The sequence below is a fragment of the Lissotriton vulgaris genome, chromosome 2_1 (assembly GCF_964263255.1).
Source record: "Lissotriton vulgaris chromosome 2_1, aLisVul1.2, whole genome shotgun sequence".
Classification (NCBI taxonomy): Eukaryota; Metazoa; Chordata; class Amphibia; order Caudata; family Salamandridae; genus Lissotriton; species Lissotriton vulgaris.
The window spans coordinates 1065371962-1065393067 of NC_141687.1; the positions used below are offsets into that span (position 1 = coordinate 1065371962).

A 21106-nucleotide genomic window follows, 5' to 3' on the forward strand; every position below is an offset into this window, starting at 1 on the left:
ATACCTCAAGAATGCAGGGCAGTCTTAGCCCAGGCTCGGGCCGACTGTACCAACAAGACGTATTTTCTAAAGTGGAAAAGGTTCTGTGTATGGTGTAAGGCAAACAAAATACACCCGTTTTCTTCAACACCTGCACAAATTCTACCTTACCCACTCCATTTGGCACACTCTGGATTGGCCCATGCCTCTATTAAAGTCCATCTAGCGGCCATATCTCGGTTCAGGCGTTCGTCATCTGGTACTTCCCTCTGGTCCAATAGGCTGGGTAAACAATTCCTAAAAGTCCTGTTCAGGACATTCCCTCAGATGAGAGCTTTACCACCCACCTGGCAGCTAAACATTCTGCTTGCTCAACTGAGCAATACACAGAGCTGACATCAAATATCTGTCTTGGAAAACCTCTCTTACTAGCGCTAACATCAGCAAGGCGTGCAAGTGAGCTGCAAGCCTTCTCTATTCAGGATCCTTTCTTGCAGTTTAAACAGAACAGAGTTATTCTACGGACCAACCCTAAATTCATCCCGAAGGTTCCGTGTACTTTCCACCTGAATGAACCTATTGTCTTGCGGACTTTCTTCCCAAATCCACTTCCAGCAGCAGAGAGGTCTCTCCACTCTTTAGACCTCAAACGCTGTTTAAAGTTCTACATCCACCGAGCAGAACAGTTTCGGAAATCCGACCAGCTTTTTGTTGCCTTCAGCAGGCCCAGAAAGGGTCTTCGTTTAACTAAGCAGAGCATTTCTCGCTGGATCTCTGCAGCCATTACCTTTTGCCATCACCAGGCAGGTCATCCTCTGCATTCTAAAGTTCGAGCTCATTCAACCAGAGCTGTCTCCACTTCAATGGCGCTCTTTGCGGGAGTGCCCAATATCGACATATGCAGAGCGGCGACATGGAAGACACCACATACGTTCACCAGGCACTACTGCTTGGATTCAGAATTTATGAAAGATGCAGCAGTAGGACAAGCTGTGCTCCGTCATCTATTTCACTAGAGGTGAGCCTTCTCTCTTTCATCCCTCCATCCTACTGTATATTCGCACATTTCTTTTTTATATGGTATTTTGAGTACTTGTTATATTTCACAATTGGTATTCTAATATCCAGTGATTTTACATGTTGTACCATACAAAATGTGCTGAGGATTACTTGCTACTCTGATTTAGGCATGTGAATCTATGAAAGATACCCCTAATACTGGATAAGAAATGCAGTACTTACCTGTAACTGCAGTTATCCAGTATTGGTATCTTTCATAGATTCACATGTCACCCACCCACCTCCCCTGGAAGGGCACACCTTGGTTCTCTCAGTAGGTACTACTTAGCACTGTGCTTACGAAAATCTGAGGGACTAGGGCTCCTTCCAGGAAGGTTAGAGGGTGGTGATATCTGATTGGCTCTTCGCCAAAGTTTGGTCCTTTTTACAAAAGGACATGGATATGTTACTAATGAGAGGCCTCTGGCCTATTACTATGTATATGTCTTTGACATTACTCTTTTATGTACCGGGGACTCCCACCCCGACGACGGGGAATGATTCAGGCATGTGAATCTATGAAAGATACCAATACTGGATAACTGCAGTTACAGGTAAGAAACGCATTTCTTATGGGACCTCCTTTCGAACCTCTACACTCATGCAAACTGCAATTCTTAACGTGGAAGGTGGCATTCTTAATTGCCATTACCTCACTCAGACGAGTTACAAGCACTAACCATTCAAGAACCCTTCATGCAGGTACATGCTAACAGGGTAGTTCTTAGAACAAACCCTAAGTTTATGCCAAAGGTCATATCCAACTTCCATATTAATCAATCAATAGAGCTGCCAGTGTTCTTCCAAAATCCACCGTCAGTAGCTGAAAGAGCCCTACACACACTGGGTGTAAAGAGAGCTCTGCTTTATTATGTGGACATAACAAAATCATTTAGGAAGACAAAGCAATTATTTGTTGCTTTTTCACCACAACATAAAGGAAATCCAATATCAAAATCAGGAATAGCCAGATGGATCGTTAAATGCATTCAAATATGCTATCAAAAGGCTAAACGCACTTTAACTGTCCCCCCGAGAGCACACTCTACGTGAAAAATGGGGGCATCCATGGCTTTCCTAGGGAATATTCCTCTTGAAGACATATGTAGAGCAGCCACATGGACTACCATACACACCTTCACAAAACACTACTGTGTAGACGTGCAAGCAAAGCAGCAAGCTGCTTTAGGCCAGGCTGTCCTCAAAACTCTTTTTCAAACTGCTGCAGCTGGCACAGGTAACCACCGCTAGAGGAGATACTGCTATTCAGTCAATGCACAGATATGAATTCAGCAGCCCACATGCCTCGAACGGAATATGCTACTTACCAGTATGCATCTGTTCTTGGCATGTAAGGCTGCTGACATTCATATCGCCCACCCTGCTCCCCGGTGCCTGTAGCAGCTGCAGCATTATCTTTTGCATGGCTATCTCTTACTTTACTATCTCCATCTCTGCCACGATGGCGAAAAACAATCTGAGGATGGAGAGGATGCCCATGCGCACTGTAGTCCAGGGGAGGAGTCACCTATCTTGTGATACTTCGAAGATTCTTCTAGGAAAACAATGTGCAATCATCCGGACCAAACACTGGGTGGCGATCTATGCACAGATATGAATGTCAGCAGCCCTACATGCCAAGAACAGATGCATACTGGTAAGTAGCATATTCCTTCCAAGAACCGGTGAAAGCGTCAAGTCCTTCAGACCGCTACATCAATAACACACCTGATGTGACATCAATCTGAGACCAGTCTGGGACAAATGCCTTGCTATCTCCATTTGAAGGGCAGATAATAACATAAACAATCTAGTGTGAGTTGACATGTCTATACCTTATTTGTCTGTAATGCATGTAGGACTAATACATTGGTGCATACAAGTTATGTCAGATAATCCTCAGGTTATGTCAGAAAATCCCCTTATCATTTAAGCAATGATTTGGGGGAGAGGATGTAGCCTTATGGCAAGAGCTGTCGACTTCGGACCTGGGGAATCTGTTTTGAGTCTCAGCAACGACTCTCAACATCCTGTGATTCTGGGCAAATCATGTAATCTTCCAGTGCCTTACAAAAATGAATGTGTTCATCTGTAACGAAACTGGTGCTCATGTACAGCTCTCTGATACCCGATGTCTCGGTCAAGTTTGCGCTATATAAAAAAACTCTATTAAAAAAAAAAGAGATTTTAAAAAGCACAGTAGAAAAGCCCCGTCAAGTGACCACTTGGTAGGAGAGGTCCTTCGCCCCAGATTATTGAGCAAGATACTACCCAAAGACCTGACATAGACTGCCACAGCATCCTGTTCTGCATTGAAAGTTGATACCGAGCCAGGTCAGGGAGGAGAGAAGCTGATGGAGGTTTTCTTTTTGTGACTACACTTTCTCCCGGCTACTGATAATTACAGCCCATTACTGTGAACAGTAATACAGTACATTGCTTCTCCTCAAGAAACTCTAGATTCATGTTATGCTACTCCATGCTTTCATCCTATAGCTCATAGAAGTAGGTTTTAGGGTATTGTATTGCTAGATGACAAATTCACTATGGTAGAAATGTTAGTATAATTTTTGATTGTTCGCAACAGGCATTGGTGCTGTTTTAATAATATTCTGTGTGGTTATTATCTAATACGAAGCATCAGGTTGAGCTTGTTGAAATAACATTTTTTAAGCACAATGTGTCTTTCTTAGTGCAAATTTCTCCCAAATCGAATGTCCCCCTTCCACCTTAACCAAACTGTCGGGCTCCCTGTCTTCTTTTCTCAGCTAGAATCTGTAGCAGAAAGGGTGCTTCACACCGTAATATAAAACATGCAGTTATGTACTACATTGACAGGACTAAAACTTTCTGCTAAACACATTTTTTTCAATTGAATTTGACAACCCTGTTTCCTAATGTTTTCTCTGTTGCAGAGAGTTATACAACGTTCTCATTGGCACCGTATGAAGGTTTCCTTACAATTTTTTTCCCCCCATTTTTAGTTAACTGTTGGCCCTCGGAGAGTGGGAATGGCTGTGATGTGAACATTGAGTACGAACTACAGGAGGAAAACCTGGAATTGAATGACGTGGTCGTTACCATTCCCTTGCCGTACGTATAGCACCAATGGGTAGACAGTTGTGCGTTTTATGTGACCCATATCTGCATATTATTCTGCAAGCCTTTCGGACAAATGAGTGCTTCCACTGATTGCGTATCAATCTGAATGTACACGCGCATTAGTCCATCTTACCCTTGTAGACGGAGTGTGTTTGTATCCCTGTTCCAATTTTATTTCCCTTTTTCCTGCAGTAGCCTGTCTGTTTCTCATGTATAGATGAGTGTGCTTCCTGTTGAGTTGGGGGTACTTCTGCCATGATTTACTCTGGCAGGAAATGTGTCTTTCCAATGAAGTCTGCAGTATTTCTCGTTCAGCTCTTCACACACAAGCTGTTTGCACTACCATAAAGTATTTCTCTCTGTGGAGCTTTGCAAAGGGTTGTGTAGTCTTCCCATGGAGCATCTTTTGATCTTTCTTGTGCTCCTCTAGAAGTCTGTGTGTGTGATTATTCCTTAAGTAGTTATTCCTCATGCAGTTTTTGGGCTGTAGATATGCGAGTTCCATTGATTTCTTTATTGGTCTGCCTATTTATCTTTGTGTTGGATACCAAGGCATCTGATATTCTTTTGTTGTGTTCTACCAGAGGCGGAGGGAGGTGTGGGGATGGTGAGAGAGAGAATAAGTGCTCTTCTTAAATGGTACCATCAGATGTGTGATAGAGGACTGGAAGATGGGTACATTTGTCGAGGAGTCATGGCATTTTCCTTGTTGATTTTTCTTCCTGCTATGGTAGTTATGTTTACAACTAGTAAGTCTTTTTTTTCTCTGCAGACATGGTGTTGGTTCCCCAGTGATTGGGGAAATTGATGGAGACTATCGTCATGATAGTCGACGAAACATACTGGAGTGGTGCTTACCGGTGATTGATGCCAAGAACAAAAATGGTAGCCTGGAGTTCAGCATTGCAGGGCAGCCCAATGACTTCTTCCCCGTACATGTCTCCTTCGTGTCTAAGAAGAACTATTGTAACATACAGGTGCGTGATGTCCTTGTTTCCTTTCAGTGTTTTTATTCCTCCCACCTCCAGTGCCAATAGATGTTTTAGATGAGTTTCCAAATATCTCCAATTAGGCTCTGATTAAAGAAAAATCTTCTTTCCATGCCTTTTAGTCAGTGATTGCTGTGCAGGGCAAGGCTAGGATATGTAACCAAGTTGATTGACTTGTACCTAGAAAAGACATGTTTTGCAGCATGAATCCTTTTCTGGATTCACATGTTGTGCATCTATTCTACCATTTAGTAGTGGGTTCCAGATTTGTATTGTCCCGCTATTTTCCCTCTTTTTTTTTTGTGTTAGCGTTGTCGTCCATCATTTGGTGGCAAGGACATTCCCTTTGCCACATCAGACGGTGCCCTAGAAGTTCCTGTGCATGGTTGCCATCTTCAGATTCTTTTTTTCTGCTGTTGGGTGTGGACGAAACCAAAGGAGCTCTGAAGAATCTTGAAAGATTTATGAGAGAGAGAGAGAGATAACTGAAAATCACTGAAGACCGAGGATGGTAGCAGTCCAGACCCTGACGGGGAACCCAATCAGTGAGAAAGACGTGGCCGGAAAATGCAGAGGAGAAGGGCAGCTAGGGGCTATGGTGAACATTCTCTTTAAATTCTGCCATAACGCCCACCGCAAGTTCCACACGAGGTCTGTAGCTGTAACATGTGATTCTGGAAGGATCACCGCGCCGAAGACTGGGAAGCCTGCACTTAATTTGTACTGAAGTCTCTCACAAAGAGATTGTAACAGCACTGGCACACTACATCATGGATGGCATTCTCAGTATCTCTGAAAGGCCTGGACCTCTCCAGTGACAAGGAAATCATCGAGGAAGTCGAGCCACCACAAGGAGAAGAGTTGGGCGCTGAATGGAGCTTCATCAACGTCGAGAGAGCAAAAAAGACCAAGCGGCAGAAGGTAACAAAAGACCCCAAAGTCCTGAGAGCCACCTCTACATCAACGTTGAAACACTTGATGACCGAAGGTTGTCACAAACACAAAGATGTTCTTTGCATCCTTTGGTCCTGACCAAAGGACACTGATGTGGGCAAGCCTTCAAACTAACCATCAACACCAGTAGGCACAAAGGAGGGAATAAAGGAAAAGAACTGGCTGCCTCAAAGGGTAAACTGTCCTCATCGACTGGTGCTGAAAGCTTGCTCTTGCTCGAGAGGAAATGACGTAGACTCTATGCGGAAACAGCGGCACTCCTGCAACATAAGGAGTTTGACTCCCTGAAGGTGTTATGCATCTCCAGAAAATCTTTGGTGTCAAAGGAATTGGGTGACGACATAGTGGACAATGAGGTGCCCTCAATGCCGTTGCCGCAAGAAGAGGACCAGGAAGACATCTTTGACTATGTGACGACAAACCCTCCATGATGGAGCGGCAAGGGCATTTCGACAAATGACCATCTCAATGCCGAATCCCCCAAGGAAGGTATCGACCACTATCCTTCGATGGCCTCTCCACTGGATGACCAGTCCATGTACAATCGACTAATCAAGAGGGCAGAAGGTAAGTGTGGGTTCTAGCTTGAGGAAGAGATGGTGCAATAATGCTTCTCCTCAAGACTCAAATGCCATTACAGAAGGTGATCCAGTACCTACCCATGCTTTCCAGCATACTGGATCATGCCAAGGAAGCTTGCAAGCAACCTGCAAAAGGGGTTACTCCTTGAGTGGGGAAACAATATAAGCATTCCACTCAAAACCCTTCAATACATCATGGGGAACATTCTGGCAGACTCCTTCAAAGTGGCCACAGCCAGGAAGAGGAATAACGCTCCCACAACAGCCACTTCACCACCAGAGAAGGAGAGCACAGGAATGGACCTGGTGGGTAGAAAGATGGAGAGGTAATAGGCGACGCAATGGAAAGTTGTGACTTCCAATGCACTCCTCAACCGGCGCGGCCACTAGCAATGGGAGTAAATGGAAGGACTTCTTCAGAACCTTAAGGAGGAATTCAGAAAGAGAGCTAAAGCAGTTATCCAGATGGACAAAACCATTGCCAAGTCCTGCCTCAAATCAGCACTGAATGCGGAAGATACCACTAGCAGATGGATGTGCACAGGCACCATCCTCAGACATGCATGGCTCAGGGTCTCTGGATCCAAGGCTTAAGTGCAGGCATCAGTCATAAACATGCCTTTCACAGGGTAAACCCTCTTCGGGACTGCCATGGATGAGGCGCTCCAGCAAACAAAGCGGGATAATGAGACAGCCAAGGACATGGGGCCTTACATTTCAGAGGATTCTTCAGGAGAAGGGGAACCTCCAACAGGCAGGGCAGGTGTCTTTCCTTCCCCACAACACTAACAGCAAGGCTTTAGCCAACAAGTCAGACACCAGCCCACTCAACAACCGTGGCAACACCTGGCGAGGCAGCCCTTTCGTGGGAAACCCAGAGGGAGAGGACAGCCAACAAATGGTGGACTAACCAAATGAGACTAACAGCCCACAGTTCGGCCACATGACACCAGTAGGGTGGGAAATAGAAGGATTCCTCTAGGAGTGGAGGTCAGTCATGTCAGACAATTAGATCTTAAACATAATTAGACCCGGTTACTGCATAGAACTCGCCAGACCATTCGTCTTCTGTTGCTCCACAGACCAGAACCGTAAGGGAACAGGAACTTCCACAGTTGATAGAAGAGGTCAAGGAATTTCTCAAAAAATAAGCCATACAGTCCCTCCAAGGGAAGCGGGTGATCTTGTCTAGACAGCGTTCTTCCTATTACCAAAACAAGACTTGACACTCACTCTAGACCTCCGATACGTAAGCAAGTTAGTAATAACTTTTAAGGAAACTAACTTTTGCACGTTTATCCCATTTTGTGCACCCATTTAGACTACTAGGTACTGGTGTAATGGCTCTGAAATGGCCTGAGCCCTGCTAAACAGTGCTCTGTGTATGTTCTCTGCCCCTTCAAGTGGTGCATGCTTAATCGGCTTGTCCCCATTTGTCATAGTATAACTTACTTGTAAGTTCCTAATATATGGCACCAGGGATACCCAGGGCCTGTCAGTGTCCCCCCAAGGACAGGAGCCCTTGTTGTGCCACATCAGTGGGACAAGGTAAAACATGGCTCCCATTCTACCACTGCAGACTGGAAGGGTAGTTTTAAACTGCTAACTAGACTTTGCCCTAACCTCCCTTTTTAGGGTTGAGTCTGTGTGCCCATGCGCTAGTGCTTGTATCTCGCTTGCGAGACATGTTTGTTTACAAAAAGGTCTTGGAGCCTGCCCATTGCTTACCATTGTCTGCTTTAGCCTCACTCTTCGTTTCAGCCATCTTAATTGGCCAGTGCAGCTGAAACGTCACTTCTGGTGCTTGCTGTCGATCGCGGACCAAACACAGATTGATTCAATTTAATCTGTGCCAGTCTGCTGCTTCCGATGTGATTCGGGTACTATATCTTTCCCCGCCTCTTTTCTTTCTCATTTATTCCCACCCAGCCTGCTGTGCCTGTTAATTTGAAATCACTTAACATGCTAACATTAACAATAACCATTAAAAAAAAACTGCTACTCGCTAATAAAACGTACAATACTTGCTTTCTATTTAATAGCTCAGAGGTTCATGCACGCCAATATGTATAGAGATGGCGGCGAAGTTTAAGGATGCACCAGGAGTTCATAGACTATGTTTTAACATATTTCACGTGTACCGACATGCATCACAGCAGAAAGTTCTCTCTGCTTCCCTGCTTTTTTTAAAACTTTTACATCATTTACAGTTTTCAGCACACTTGATTACACAAATGAGAGCCACATAGAATTGTAATATTTCATTTGCTTAAAAGAACATCTTTTTTCCTAGAGGACCTGGACTGTGAAAACATTTGGCAGCAAAGGGGGTATTTCTCTCTAAAATATGTGCCTGGTTTTGGTGTAAGGCCATGTCCGCTATACTGTTCAGTAAGAGGGTAGAAGTCTTGGTGCAAATTGAATTTTCAAGTGATCACCATCTCATATTATTTCTTGTCCGCTTTCCTGTCTTTGGGTTGAACACTTCTTTTTATCTGCAAAGTTTTACGAAGTTTCCGATTGACCTTATTTATCAGCCATACCAAGTTTTTATGCTCACTGTAAGATAGTTTTCATTGCATTACCGGTTAATTTTCACTCTGATCGAACCCAGCCTAATGGAAACTGATATTTGTTTGCTGCAAAGTTTTGCAGAGATTTTCTATTATCAGTGCCATATGGTATGCAGTTTATATCGCAAGGGTGTCTTTTGTCTTAGACATTGCTGCAAAAGTGCTGATTCTTAAGTGAATGAGGTAAAGCATAAAACATTGGGCTCCACTCTACGACAACTCCACTCTGGGCGGGTCCACTCTACCACCCCACTGTACGCCATTCCAGGACACTCTACAACACTCCCATCTACAACACTTTGCTCCACTCTATGCCCCTCCCTTCCGCTCCACGCCACTAACACTTAGCCATGCGGAACATCAGCCACGCTAGTGTACAACATGGCTTAAACAGACGAGACCTATTGGCTTTGCAAATTCTTGTTAATATATTACATCACTCCTAAGGTAAGCCTAATGAGCTCTAAGGCAGGGTGATGTATGTTTAAAAAGTGAAACATGTTCTCTTACATGCTCCAGCAGTAAAAGCCCTCAATTGTTACTGTGGAAAGGCTGATAGCCCCATTGGCAAGTACAGGGTTACAGACTGACACCTTAGCTCTGCTAACTTTAGGATGGGACTACTAAAGTTGGTACTATAAGGTATCAAAAGAATCAGTGCATCAAATCTGAATTAATGGTTAGATCGAATTTAATGTCACTGGTGGGAAAAGTGCAACTTTAGAAGTTGCCACTTTCTTTTCCCAAGGTTTCCAGTGCCCATGTACAGTTTAACTCAGGGGTCTGCCCTGCAGATAGCCGTTTGTCTTCCTGGGGAGACGTGCTAATGACTCCTAGGAAAGGTAACCATAGAGGCCTGCCACTGGAGAAGGTGTTTCTTCCCCCTGCAAGAGTCCACACAGGTGTTAGCCCAAACGGTGACTTTCAGAGGTGATGCCGCCTTTGAAGGGCAAATGGGGAATACTCGGAAGAGGGGCTGCTCTATTGTTTAGGCAGACAGGTTGGCAAAGGGAAAGCCAGTTGTTAAACCGGTTTTCCAGTGGCATGTCCCTCTGGTAGCCACACCATGTTTGGGCAAGGGAGCTCGAAACTCCAGGAAAGGGGTCCTGCCATATTGAAAGTGGGCAGAATGGTGAATCATGTGATGCCCAGATGCCACACTTCACAGGAAGTGGTCATCCGGAGGGAGAGTATCTGGTTGTCCATTAGCTACCAACCGCATCCTGCCCAGAGCGCATGTTCGAGGCATATGAGCTGCAGATTGCATACTGTGCATAGATCACCACCTAGTGTTGGGCCCGGATGTTTGCAGTTTGTTGTTGTCCTGAAAAGTTCTTTGGAAGTCACAAGATGGGTGACTCCTCCTTAGGACCACATTGCGCATGGGCATCGGCTCCATCCTCGGATTTTTTGGTTTTTTTCCGCCATCGGGCTCGGAAGTGTTTCCTGCGCTCCAGTTTGGAACCGATTTTCCTTCGGCGCGCAATCCTCACCCAGTTCGACGGTATTGTTTCGATCGCGCTACATCGACGCGATTCTCTACCACTTCGAAGTCTTCGATTCCGGTCGTCGACGAAGGCCTTCGGGCCTACCTAGGCCTTGCTTTCTGGCTCATGGAAAGAACGCCATTCAAGAAGTGTCCTCAATGTGGGTCGAAGTTTCAACACACCGACCTACATGAGGTATGCAACCTTTGCCTTTCACCGAAGCACGAGGCCAAAGACTGTTCGGCGTGTGCCTCTTTCCGCTCCAAGAAGACCGTTCGGGACCGACGAGCCTGGAGAACTATGGCTCGTTCGTCAGCTTCGATCCCCGACGACATGTTTGAAGAGCCAAACGCAGCACGGTTTCATCCCAGGTAGGGGGACAGCGGAACCCATACGGAGAGTCATTACATTATTTGACGCCACAGAAGTCTCAGGAGACCCAATGTCGGTTATGCTTTTAGACGCAGAGAAAGCATTTGACCGAGTCTCCTGGGACTACTCTGGTCATCTCTGCGTTGGGGGCTGGCATAGGGAACTAATTCATACGGGCCATACAGGTGCTTTACCAAGCTCCAACAGCACGGGTGAGGGTTAATGGGGAATATACGAATGTATTAGAAATCAAGCGGGGCACTAGACAGGGATGCCCATGTTCCCGGCTGCTCTTCGCTGTGTATTTGGACCCGCTGCTGCGTAGATTCATGGGAAATAGGGGAATCTCACCGGTTAATTCTGAGAGGAGAAGACCAAGTACTGCATATGCCGACGACGTTAATGTTATATCGTCGGCTCCCATAGAAGCGATAAGGGAAATCAAGAAAGAAGCCGTATTGTTTGGTAGAATAGCTGGTTTCTCCCTCAATAAAACAAAAACGCAAAATATTATAAACAACAAGGTGCAGTGCTCAGATAATCGAGTGGTAGACTCAGGGATATAACTTGGGGTAGAAATAACTGCACATTTAGATAGTGTGGTAGCAAGGAATATTGAACCAATAAATAAAAAAGCAAAAAAAGATCTGGATAGATGGCACAACCTACATTTCTCAGGAGTGGGACGGGCAAACGTAGTAAAAATGATGCTGTTGCCAAAATTATTATACATCTTTCAGGCAATTCCGTTAATATTCGACCCAAAATGGTATACTGCTCTGGAGCAGATGGTGAACCGGTTTCTATGGGCGCACGAGAAAACGAGGCGGGCTCTGAGATACATGACACTCCCTAGAGAGAAAGGTGGATGGGCAGTCCCAGATTTTAAAATGTATCACTGAGCGGCCCTTCAATATATGACTGAACTAATTGGGGGGGGGGCACCAGAACAAGTAGGAGAGGCTACTTCGGTGTATGCAGTTTTGATGGGGGGAAAAATAAAAAACGTGTTTCTAAAGTACACTGAATTTAACTATTACAAGAGGATGAAATTTAAAACTTTGATCGCGGCATATAAGATATGGTCCGCATTTAAAAAGAAATATGAATTGGGAAGATATAATGCCTTTACACGATTATTTGATAACAAAACTTTACCGGCAGAGAGATTCGCTGACTCGGTGTTTAGAGAGTGGGGTCAGAAGGGCATTGTGAGTATTAAGGACTTGATGGGAGAACAGGGAATGTATCAATTTTCGGAGATACAGCAATTATATGGTGTTGCCACAAAGTTTTTATAAATACTTACAAGTGCGGATTTTCTTGGCCACAAAAATGGGGGGTTCGATGGGATTTAAGGAAAATGCTTTACTGGAATATGTCGCGAAACAAGGGGATTGCACAATCAAAAGAATTTATTTTGAGTTACTAGAAAGCAGGGAGCATGATATAGGGAAACAAGGAGATAAATGGTTAGAGAGATTGGGGGTAGGGCAGGAAAACTTTCAGCTTTCATTAGAATTAGGGAGGAATACACTGTGCTGCGCAGCCTTGCAGGCGCAACACTGCAAAACTATTTTCTCACCTTATTACACGCCAGCAAAAATTGCACAATGGGGAGGTACTTCCGGAATCACATGCCCGCGTTGTAATAGTTCGGAAGCAGGGGTGACACACGTTTGCCACCTGTCCAATATTACTCCCCTTACACAAGGAAATTGAAAAGTTTTTGGAAAATGCGATGGGTATCACTACAGTACTGTCGCCAGCAAGGGTAGTCCTGGGAGTGGATGGGCAATGTGTAGCGAATAACGTCCTGTTTATAGCAGTGGCAGTGTTGAGAGACTGCGTGGCGACAGCTTGGAAAGATCTGGTACCCCCCACTTTTCATCAATGGCTGGCCAGGCTACTTTCTATATATAACCTGGAGAGGGAGATGTATGCAAGGAAAGGTAAAAGGGGGAGGAAACTAGGTTTAACAATATGGGGACCTATGGAAACTTGGAAGAAAAGATAGAATGGTGGAAAGATTGAATGGTTAATTTCTTTTTCTCAATGGGTGCTCTGCGTATGCTCTTTATGCATTTCCTTATGTGAAACTTCATCTTTTGCAATTATTGAATATATGTATGTAGAAAAATAACGGTATTTGTTTGTAAAGTGCCATGCAGCCAGGGGGGAGGGGGTGGGGGGAGAGGGGTAAATACCTAATAAAAATATATTTTTTTTAAAAGCAACTAGCACAAATGTTTTAGTTAAAACGGTTTTAAGTGTCAGATTTGTTGCATTTGCCAATGCTTGCTCGTGGTTGATTGAAATGCTTTGTTTTACTATCCCTTGTAAATTCTATACCTCTGGAACACTCTGGTGAATCTTTTTCCTTGTGGTGTCTAAACATATATCAAAATACAGTCTATTTTTTATCAAATTCTACTCTTTCATTAAATCAGCTCAAAGTGTTTACAAAATGCCAAACGACAGTGGCAGCACACCTGAGAAGGCAGGGCATACACGTCTACCTATAGGTGGACGATTGGCTGATAAACGCAAACTCGAAACAAAAATGCCACAAGGACACTCACTGAGTAATCACCATGCTACAATACCTCGGGTTGACCATAAACCACGAGAATTCATCACCACTCCAAGAGCAGGAGACTCTGCAGTGGATGTTGACAAGCTGCGGAGAGGATCTAGTGGCTGTCCGAGATAGGGTTGAAAAGGAATAAAATGGAACCTGACAAATGTGAGGATAGGGAGACCTATAAAATTCCCATCTCCCACTGTGACCATATAGATGGATGCATCCCACAAGGCCGGGAAGCACACATGAACAATCTGAAAGTCCGATGACTCTGGTTTCCTACGGACGCTGTGAAGCACATAAACTACCTGGAACTAAAGACGGTCTTCCTAGTACTCAAAGCCTTCCAGGGTTGTGCGAGGGGACAGAGTGCTTATCCAAACGGACAACACGACGACTATATTCTACCTCAACAAGCAGGGAGGAGCAAAGTTGAGACTAGCACGGGAGATATGGAAATGGTTGAGCAAACCAAGCACGCCCCTAGTAACAGTACACCTCCTGGGGACTCAGAACACAGAGAAAGACAAATTGAGCCGACAAGAAAATACCCCCCACGAATGGGAGATAAAGCAGTAAGTACTGGACAGCATGTTTAGGCACTGGGCACACTAAGCATAGACCTATTTGGAAGTCCAGAAAACACAAAATGCCAAGACTTCGCGTCCAGATTACCACACTACCAATCTGATAGGAATGCCTTGTTGATTAGACTGGTCAGTGAGATTTGCATGTGTCTTTCCACCCTCTCCCCTGATCCCAATTGGGATAGATAAGGCCAGACAGCCAGGGGTGTCACTCACACTTCTTGCCCTGCAGTGGACCAGACAGACCTGATAATTGGACCTGCTAGAGCTTTCCAGAGGACATTTCATACCGATCAAAGCAACATGGGACCTGTTAACTATGCAAAACGGAGGAGTGTGTCACCCAGACCCATCCACTCTAAATCTAGCAGTGGCTCCTGAATACCTAGAGCTTGGACACCTATAGCTTCCCACAGAACAATGTAAATCCTGAAAAAGGCTTGAAAGCCAAGCACTAGGAAGTGCTACACAGCCACGTGGATTAGATACATCCACTGGTGCAGGGACCACAAAAACCTAGAAGAAAAACAGGGCACGGTATAGCTAACATACCACGCCGACCTACAGGACAGCAGCTTGACCTATGCTTCACTAAAGGTCCACATGGCTGCCATTGTCGCACACGCCAGAGGAATAACAGGGAACAGTATCTTTACTCTCCCAGCAGTGAAAAGATTTCTGGAAGAATCAGTGACGCCACCAAGAGCAGAACCGATGCCAGTGAGGAAACTGAGCAGAGCTCTCATATAACTGATGACAGAAACATTTGAGCCAGTGCATAAGATTGAGTTGAAGTTTTCAACCCCAAAGACAGCGTTCATAATCTCGATCATGTCTCTCCACAGATTTAGTGAGCTACAAGCTCCCACAATCCAGTAGCCATACCTTCAAATCCAAAAGTACCAAGTCGTCCTATGAACAAACCCCCAATCCAAACCAAAGGCAGGATAACTATTACATGCCAACCAAGTCATTCAACTATGTACCTTCTTTCAGGGTCCAAAGTCACAGGCAGAAAGGGCACTACACTCCTTGGACATGCGAAGAGCACTCCTGTACTACCTTCAAGAGACTAAAGCAGTTCTGAAAGGTAATCAAATCTTCATCTACATTGCAATGGCAAGGAAAGGTAAACCTCTAAGGGAACGATTGCACGATGGATAGCGGAAACTATCCAAACATTATACACAAATGCAGGAAAAACTTCACCCACTCTCCCCAGGGTACATTCCTACCAAGAAGAACGGTTCAACCCCAGTGTTCCTAGCAAACTTACCCCTTGGCGACATCTGCATGACTGCTACTTGGTCATCCCCACACACCTTTACGAACGATTACTGCATGGACATCCAGATAAACAAGGAAGCATTGGTGGTAGAGTGCTACATCACCCATTTGCCAACTTCTCCACATTTCAACCAACCCTTCTAAGGAATTCAGACACCACTACGTAAATCAAATGCACAGCATGTGAACGCAGAAAAAGATTCATGCTGCAAAACGAAACGGTTACTAGTAGGAGTAGTACTCTGATAACTATATTGAAAAGTATATATCCAAATGATACTTTCAAACCCGTCCCCTGGCATTCAGTATCAGGATTTGTCTGTATGTATTAGATGGGGCTTCTGAAGACCACCCTTTCCAACAATCAGCTTTGCAGAGCTGTATTTTACATTACATTTTTATTCTGTGTATGATGACTTTGTGCGTAGTAACTTGGAAACCTGCTTAATCCTCCCATTTTTAGAAACATTGTCAAACTGTCTCTTAGCCTCACAATGGTTCTTTTGTGGTTTGAAAGCTCATTCTCCATCTGTTTTAAAAGCGTTCTTTAGATGCAAGGGTTTCAACTTTGGAGCTTCTGTGGCTCTAAATATTTTGGAATACTTTATTACAAGTCACTTACAAGATTTCAAGGAATGGAAAAGTTGCCAGCGTCATGTCTGCTCTAGAAATTAGACTAAGGCTGTGCTTGTGGCGGTTTCAGATGACCTGTCTCTGAGGTTGTCCTGAAATCAGACAGGACTGGAAAATGGAATGAACTTTGTAGTTGGTGCAAATTGCAGGACTTACTTAAAATATAAAGAAGTGTTCAGTGAACGAAGAGTTTGGGGGTACATTTTTTCATTGGGAGCATCTGCTAACTGTTGCATCGGCTGTACCGTTCCTGGAGATGGGTGTAACACAAGAATGTTGTCTGGACGTGATCTTTGTCTTGGAATTTATTGACCATTTGTTTTCTAACTTCATTCCCTGGTCTACAAATTCAGTCTCATTCCACTACTGAGTGTGCGATAGGTCGACCTCTGTCCCCTTTCAATGTAAGCACAGCACATGCATGGTTGGTCTTTAGCCAAAAAGGAGCATCTGTGATGGGCCACAAGTTCTCAGGTTCTTTTATCCTAGATATTTTTGGGGCACACATTTAGCACACCCTAGATGTAGAACTCTGGCTGCACTCAAATAGTTTCTTTTGAGTGCCTGCTTAGTCTGTCTTCCTCAGAGTATACACCTGTTCAAGGAATTCAAAGAGTGACAAGCGTATGCTTATATGCAAAGGTGGGGAATTGACCAATGTCGCAACATTTTCTAATGTGGGCATTCTATTTGATGAAGGGGGGGGGGGGGTCATGGGTGGCAAAGCGTACACCTAAGAAAAATACCCGGTCTAGAGCAGCAGGAGCAACTATGAAGTTTGCCAGGAGACTGGGAAGCAAATCGTTACGACGACGATTGAAGGTCTACAATGAGTAATGTCGCCTTTAGCTGCCCCCTCCTCCCCTGTACCCCCTCTTTTATGTACTGGAAGAATTAATGCAGGGATACATTTCTGATTGCATGGCAGTAACTCCATAACTTCGTGGCTAAAAATATGATCCAGCCCCATTTCTTCCCTTCATCAAATCATCCTAGAAGATTGTATGAGGCTAGTTAGGACTGCAGACATTCCCTGCTTAGGTTACATATCTCAGCAGTTAGCAAAACTAGAGTGTCCCGAGCTAATTACGCATCTCAGACAGATGTACCATGAAGAGGTGAAAGATATTAAAAGACAATTTTTAACTAGAAGGATGGTGGAAAGGAAAAACCCGGAAGTTATTATAAACCCACGATACTGTAATATATAATATTAGGTCCAGGGATCTCCGATCAACCTTTCTGGTCTTTTATTTAAAGACCACATCATCGTTTTATTTTAATTAGATTTTACTATATTCATTACGTCTCACGGTCCCCAAGGGTTTATCTTAGCCAGGGACCCTAAACCCCTGCTCTTGTGACGATTTTTTTTTTGTGGTTTTTTTAGTGATCTCCGGACAAAATACATCCTACCATTTTAAAAAAAATTGCTATTTTGTCCAAGTGAGGCCTGCTTTGATACATCTACAAATGCTGTCTTCACCTTTGATTTGTTATGGGGTCGCGAGTTTCTTAGCAGGGGCTATACGTCGAAGGAAAAAGTTTAAATAGGCACTGAACCTGGGTCTACGACTGTACTGTAGCTATGTCTTGACAAAGTTAACAAGCATTTACAATGCAATAGGTCTCGCAGCATTAAAGTTTGAGTTACTGGCATTGTAAATGACAATGCTTTGCATAATTTTTTTTAATTATTTTTATTATTTGCAATTAGTATATAAACATTGTTTGTGAATGGTTAGCTGTTGCTTATGCGAAGCAAAGTTGCCAGTAATATAGAGTGCTAGTCTTGCTTGTTAGTGCACAAGTAATACGTGTGTGAGCAACACCACAGAATCATGCCCACACTAGTCAGTCACTTGCTAAAAGACAGGAGAAATTGAGATAGCCATCACTCCGCCTTTCTTAACATTGCAATAAATAACCGACATTGGTGTTTATAAACGACTGCTTTCTCAAAGTGTCTCATTTAAACCCAGCACTCGAGACAAAGTTGTCCTTCTGCCCGTTAATTGCTATGAAATGCTTTTTTCTGCCACCTTATTTAGAACAACTGAGCTTTCCAATGTGCATGTATTCCTTAGTACAGCGCAAAGGTGACATTTCAGGTTGTTACAAAAGTCCACCTAATTAATGTGACAAAACACTGCTTACTGCCTCACGCAGGTTACAGTGATGGAACAGAGGAGCAGTGTCCTTCTGTTTTGCTGCGCGCATTTAACCCATTCTTGTCTCGGTGTTCTGGTAAAAAAAACCTTTGTTTATGACGTTTATACCCGAAAAAGGAGCGCTATGTAAAGTAAAAAATGTATGGAGAGCCATTGGCAGCCCATGATTCATGACCATCACATTCATGGTTACTCAGCAGTGGTAATACATATCGCAATAAATAACCGACATTGGTGTTTAAAAACGACTGCTTTCTCAAAGTGTCTCATTTAAAGCCAGCACTCGAGATATAGTTGTCCTTCTGGGCGTTAATTGCTATGAAATGCTTTTTTCTGCCACCCTATTTAGAACAACGGAGCTTTCCAATTAGCACCTATCAATATAATCATTATTTCGCTATTCTATAAACACCTGTCCTTATCAGTAGATCTAATAAGTGACTTGGTGAAACTGAAGCCCGCTTACCGCTGGTGCTGTGGTGCGCGTGGGGAAAACTACAGTGAGGCGGGACTTCTGTTTCCTTCTGGAAGCTCGTGCCCACGGAGTGGCTGGCTAGGAGAGGAGCAATGGTGATGCGGGGCTCCCATGCCAGAGGGAGTGCCCCGCGGTGGCGTCTGAAGTCCGGAGTGGCGGTAAGTGGGCCTTAGTTGTAGAGGGGGGAGGGGGGATCTCGGTGCACTCGTGTGTGTCTGTGTTGCGCGTGTGTGTCTGTGTCTGTGGGGGAGGGGGGTTCTCTGTATGTATGTGTGCGTGCATGGGCGCTCGTGTGTGTGTCTCTGTGTATGCGCATGCGTGTGTGGTGTTGGAGCTTCCCAGGAGACAGGAGCTGGCCACAGCGAGCGCGTTCGTGTGCGCGTGGCCCGCTCCGATTGCCTTCTCGGAGAGGAAATGCGCACGGCCAGGTGCTGTCTCCTGGAAAGCTGCGTCGCTCACAATAGGTCTCTGGCAAGACAGCGCTTCGCGCTGTAATCGCCACGAGACCTAAAAATATATAAGGGGGTAGAAACTGCCTTACAGTGATTGGATATGAAATATTGGTTCGGCTCTTTTTATTATTGTGTATTGCATAGTTTTATCTGTCCCTTTATTGTTGTGTGTAAATGTGCTTTCATGGTCAAAATGCGGCAGAATAAAGTTTTGACTGCCTGTCGGAATTCTTCAAGATCCTTCACCTAGAATTTAAGCAGCGTTGTGGATTAATGATTTCTGATGTTGTGACTCCACTGATCCTGCCCTTGTCCAATAATCTGAAGAATATTGAATATCATTCATCTGCTGTACCTTCCTTAAAGGGCTATATTTAGGGCTACAATGCAATTATTTTTCAACTGGCCATTGTGAAGTACATGCTCTTTAAATAACTTGGCTTGCCATCCTTTTTGTAAGAAAGTACAGGGGGAAGCATTTGAAGCATGGCTGTTAAATACTTAATTTCCTTCATTTTCAGTTCCTTTATAACTATTAATACATATTTATAGAGCGCGACTATCACTTCATATGTATCCTGGCGCTTGCCTCTTCTAGAAATCTACTGTTCATTAGGTGAACCTTTACCCATAATTACATGGAAATAACCATGTTTTAAGTGGTTTCCTAAATTACATGAGGTCCTTGCTATTTCTTGATGGTGCTGGTAGTTTTTTCCAGAGCTGTGCCACCTTTACTGAGAGCTCTTGCCCTCCCGGTCTTCTTTTTGAAATGTAGGAATACCGAGAGAATTTGCAGTGGACGAGTGCAAGTTTCTTGGAGATACATATCGTTTCATTTCTTTTGCAGCAGTTTTGTCAAAATGCTTTTATAACTATGCAAAGTGATTTGAATGCTATCCTTTCCTTTATTGGAAGCCAGTGAAGCTCTTTCATAGCTAGGGGGTAGGGTGGCTTTCCTTTCCTATTCAATGGAGATTCAATCCATTTCATCACTCTTCTGGCTATTCCAGTCTTTACTAGTGTTGACCGTAGTACTGTATGATTAACAGTGTCAAAAGCAGTTGATGGGTCAAGTAGTATCTGAACCGCTGTTTGACACCTGCCCACTGTCTTCTGCTACTCATCCATACCCATTTCCAACATTGATTCAGTGCCATGAGCTGTCCTAAAGCTAAATTGTTATAAAAGATTTTGATCTTCAAGGTGACTGGACAGTCTCTTTACTTGCATATCGTTCCAGCATTTTCCTTGGAAAATGTAATTGAGATTAATGTATAAATTACTGAGCACCAGGGGATCCGCTGTGGAATTTTTTTAATTAAAGGAGTGGATATTGCTTTTTTCCGGGCCTGAGGGACTAGTCACGTTTCTAATGTTCGATTACTACGAATCTGTAATGTTGGAAATAAATCCTTGGCTAGGCACTGCTACATTCTAAGAGGTAGAGGGTCTAGTTCAGAGCCTGATACAGTAGACCTGGCTATAGATCTAAATCTGTCTCCTGTCATTAGATCGAAGGTCTCTAGCTTGTTGGGGCACGTTTAAACATGTCAGCCAAACTAGGGACATCCCTGTATTGGCTGATGTATTGTAGAAATTATATGTTCGAGGCATGTGGGCTGCTGAATTCATATCTGTGCATAGATCGCCTCCTAGTGTTGGGTCCGGATGATTGCACATTGTTGTCCTGGAAGAGTATTCGAAGTATCACGAGATAGGTGGCTCCTCCCCTGGACTACAGTGCGCATGGGCATTCTCTCCATCCTCAGATTGTTTTTGCCCCCATTGGGTTTGGATGTATATTTGTTAACTCAAGTT

The 21106-nt window shown here is 44.1% G+C and overlaps 1 protein-coding gene across 1 annotated transcript in view; it reads left to right on the forward strand.

The window, feature by feature from the left end:
• The window catches only part of ARCN1 (archain 1 coat protein complex I subunit delta), a 234454-nt gene that overhangs the window by 192302 nt on the left and 21046 nt on the right, over window positions 1–21106 (forward strand). Inside the window, exons 8-9 of the mRNA XM_086956714.1 lie at window positions 4023–4131; window positions 4913–5117. Of these exons, the coding sequence (XP_086812840.1) occupies window positions 4023–4131; window positions 4913–5117 (314 nt within the window). The remainder of the gene's footprint in view (window positions 1–4022; window positions 4132–4912; window positions 5118–21106) is intronic.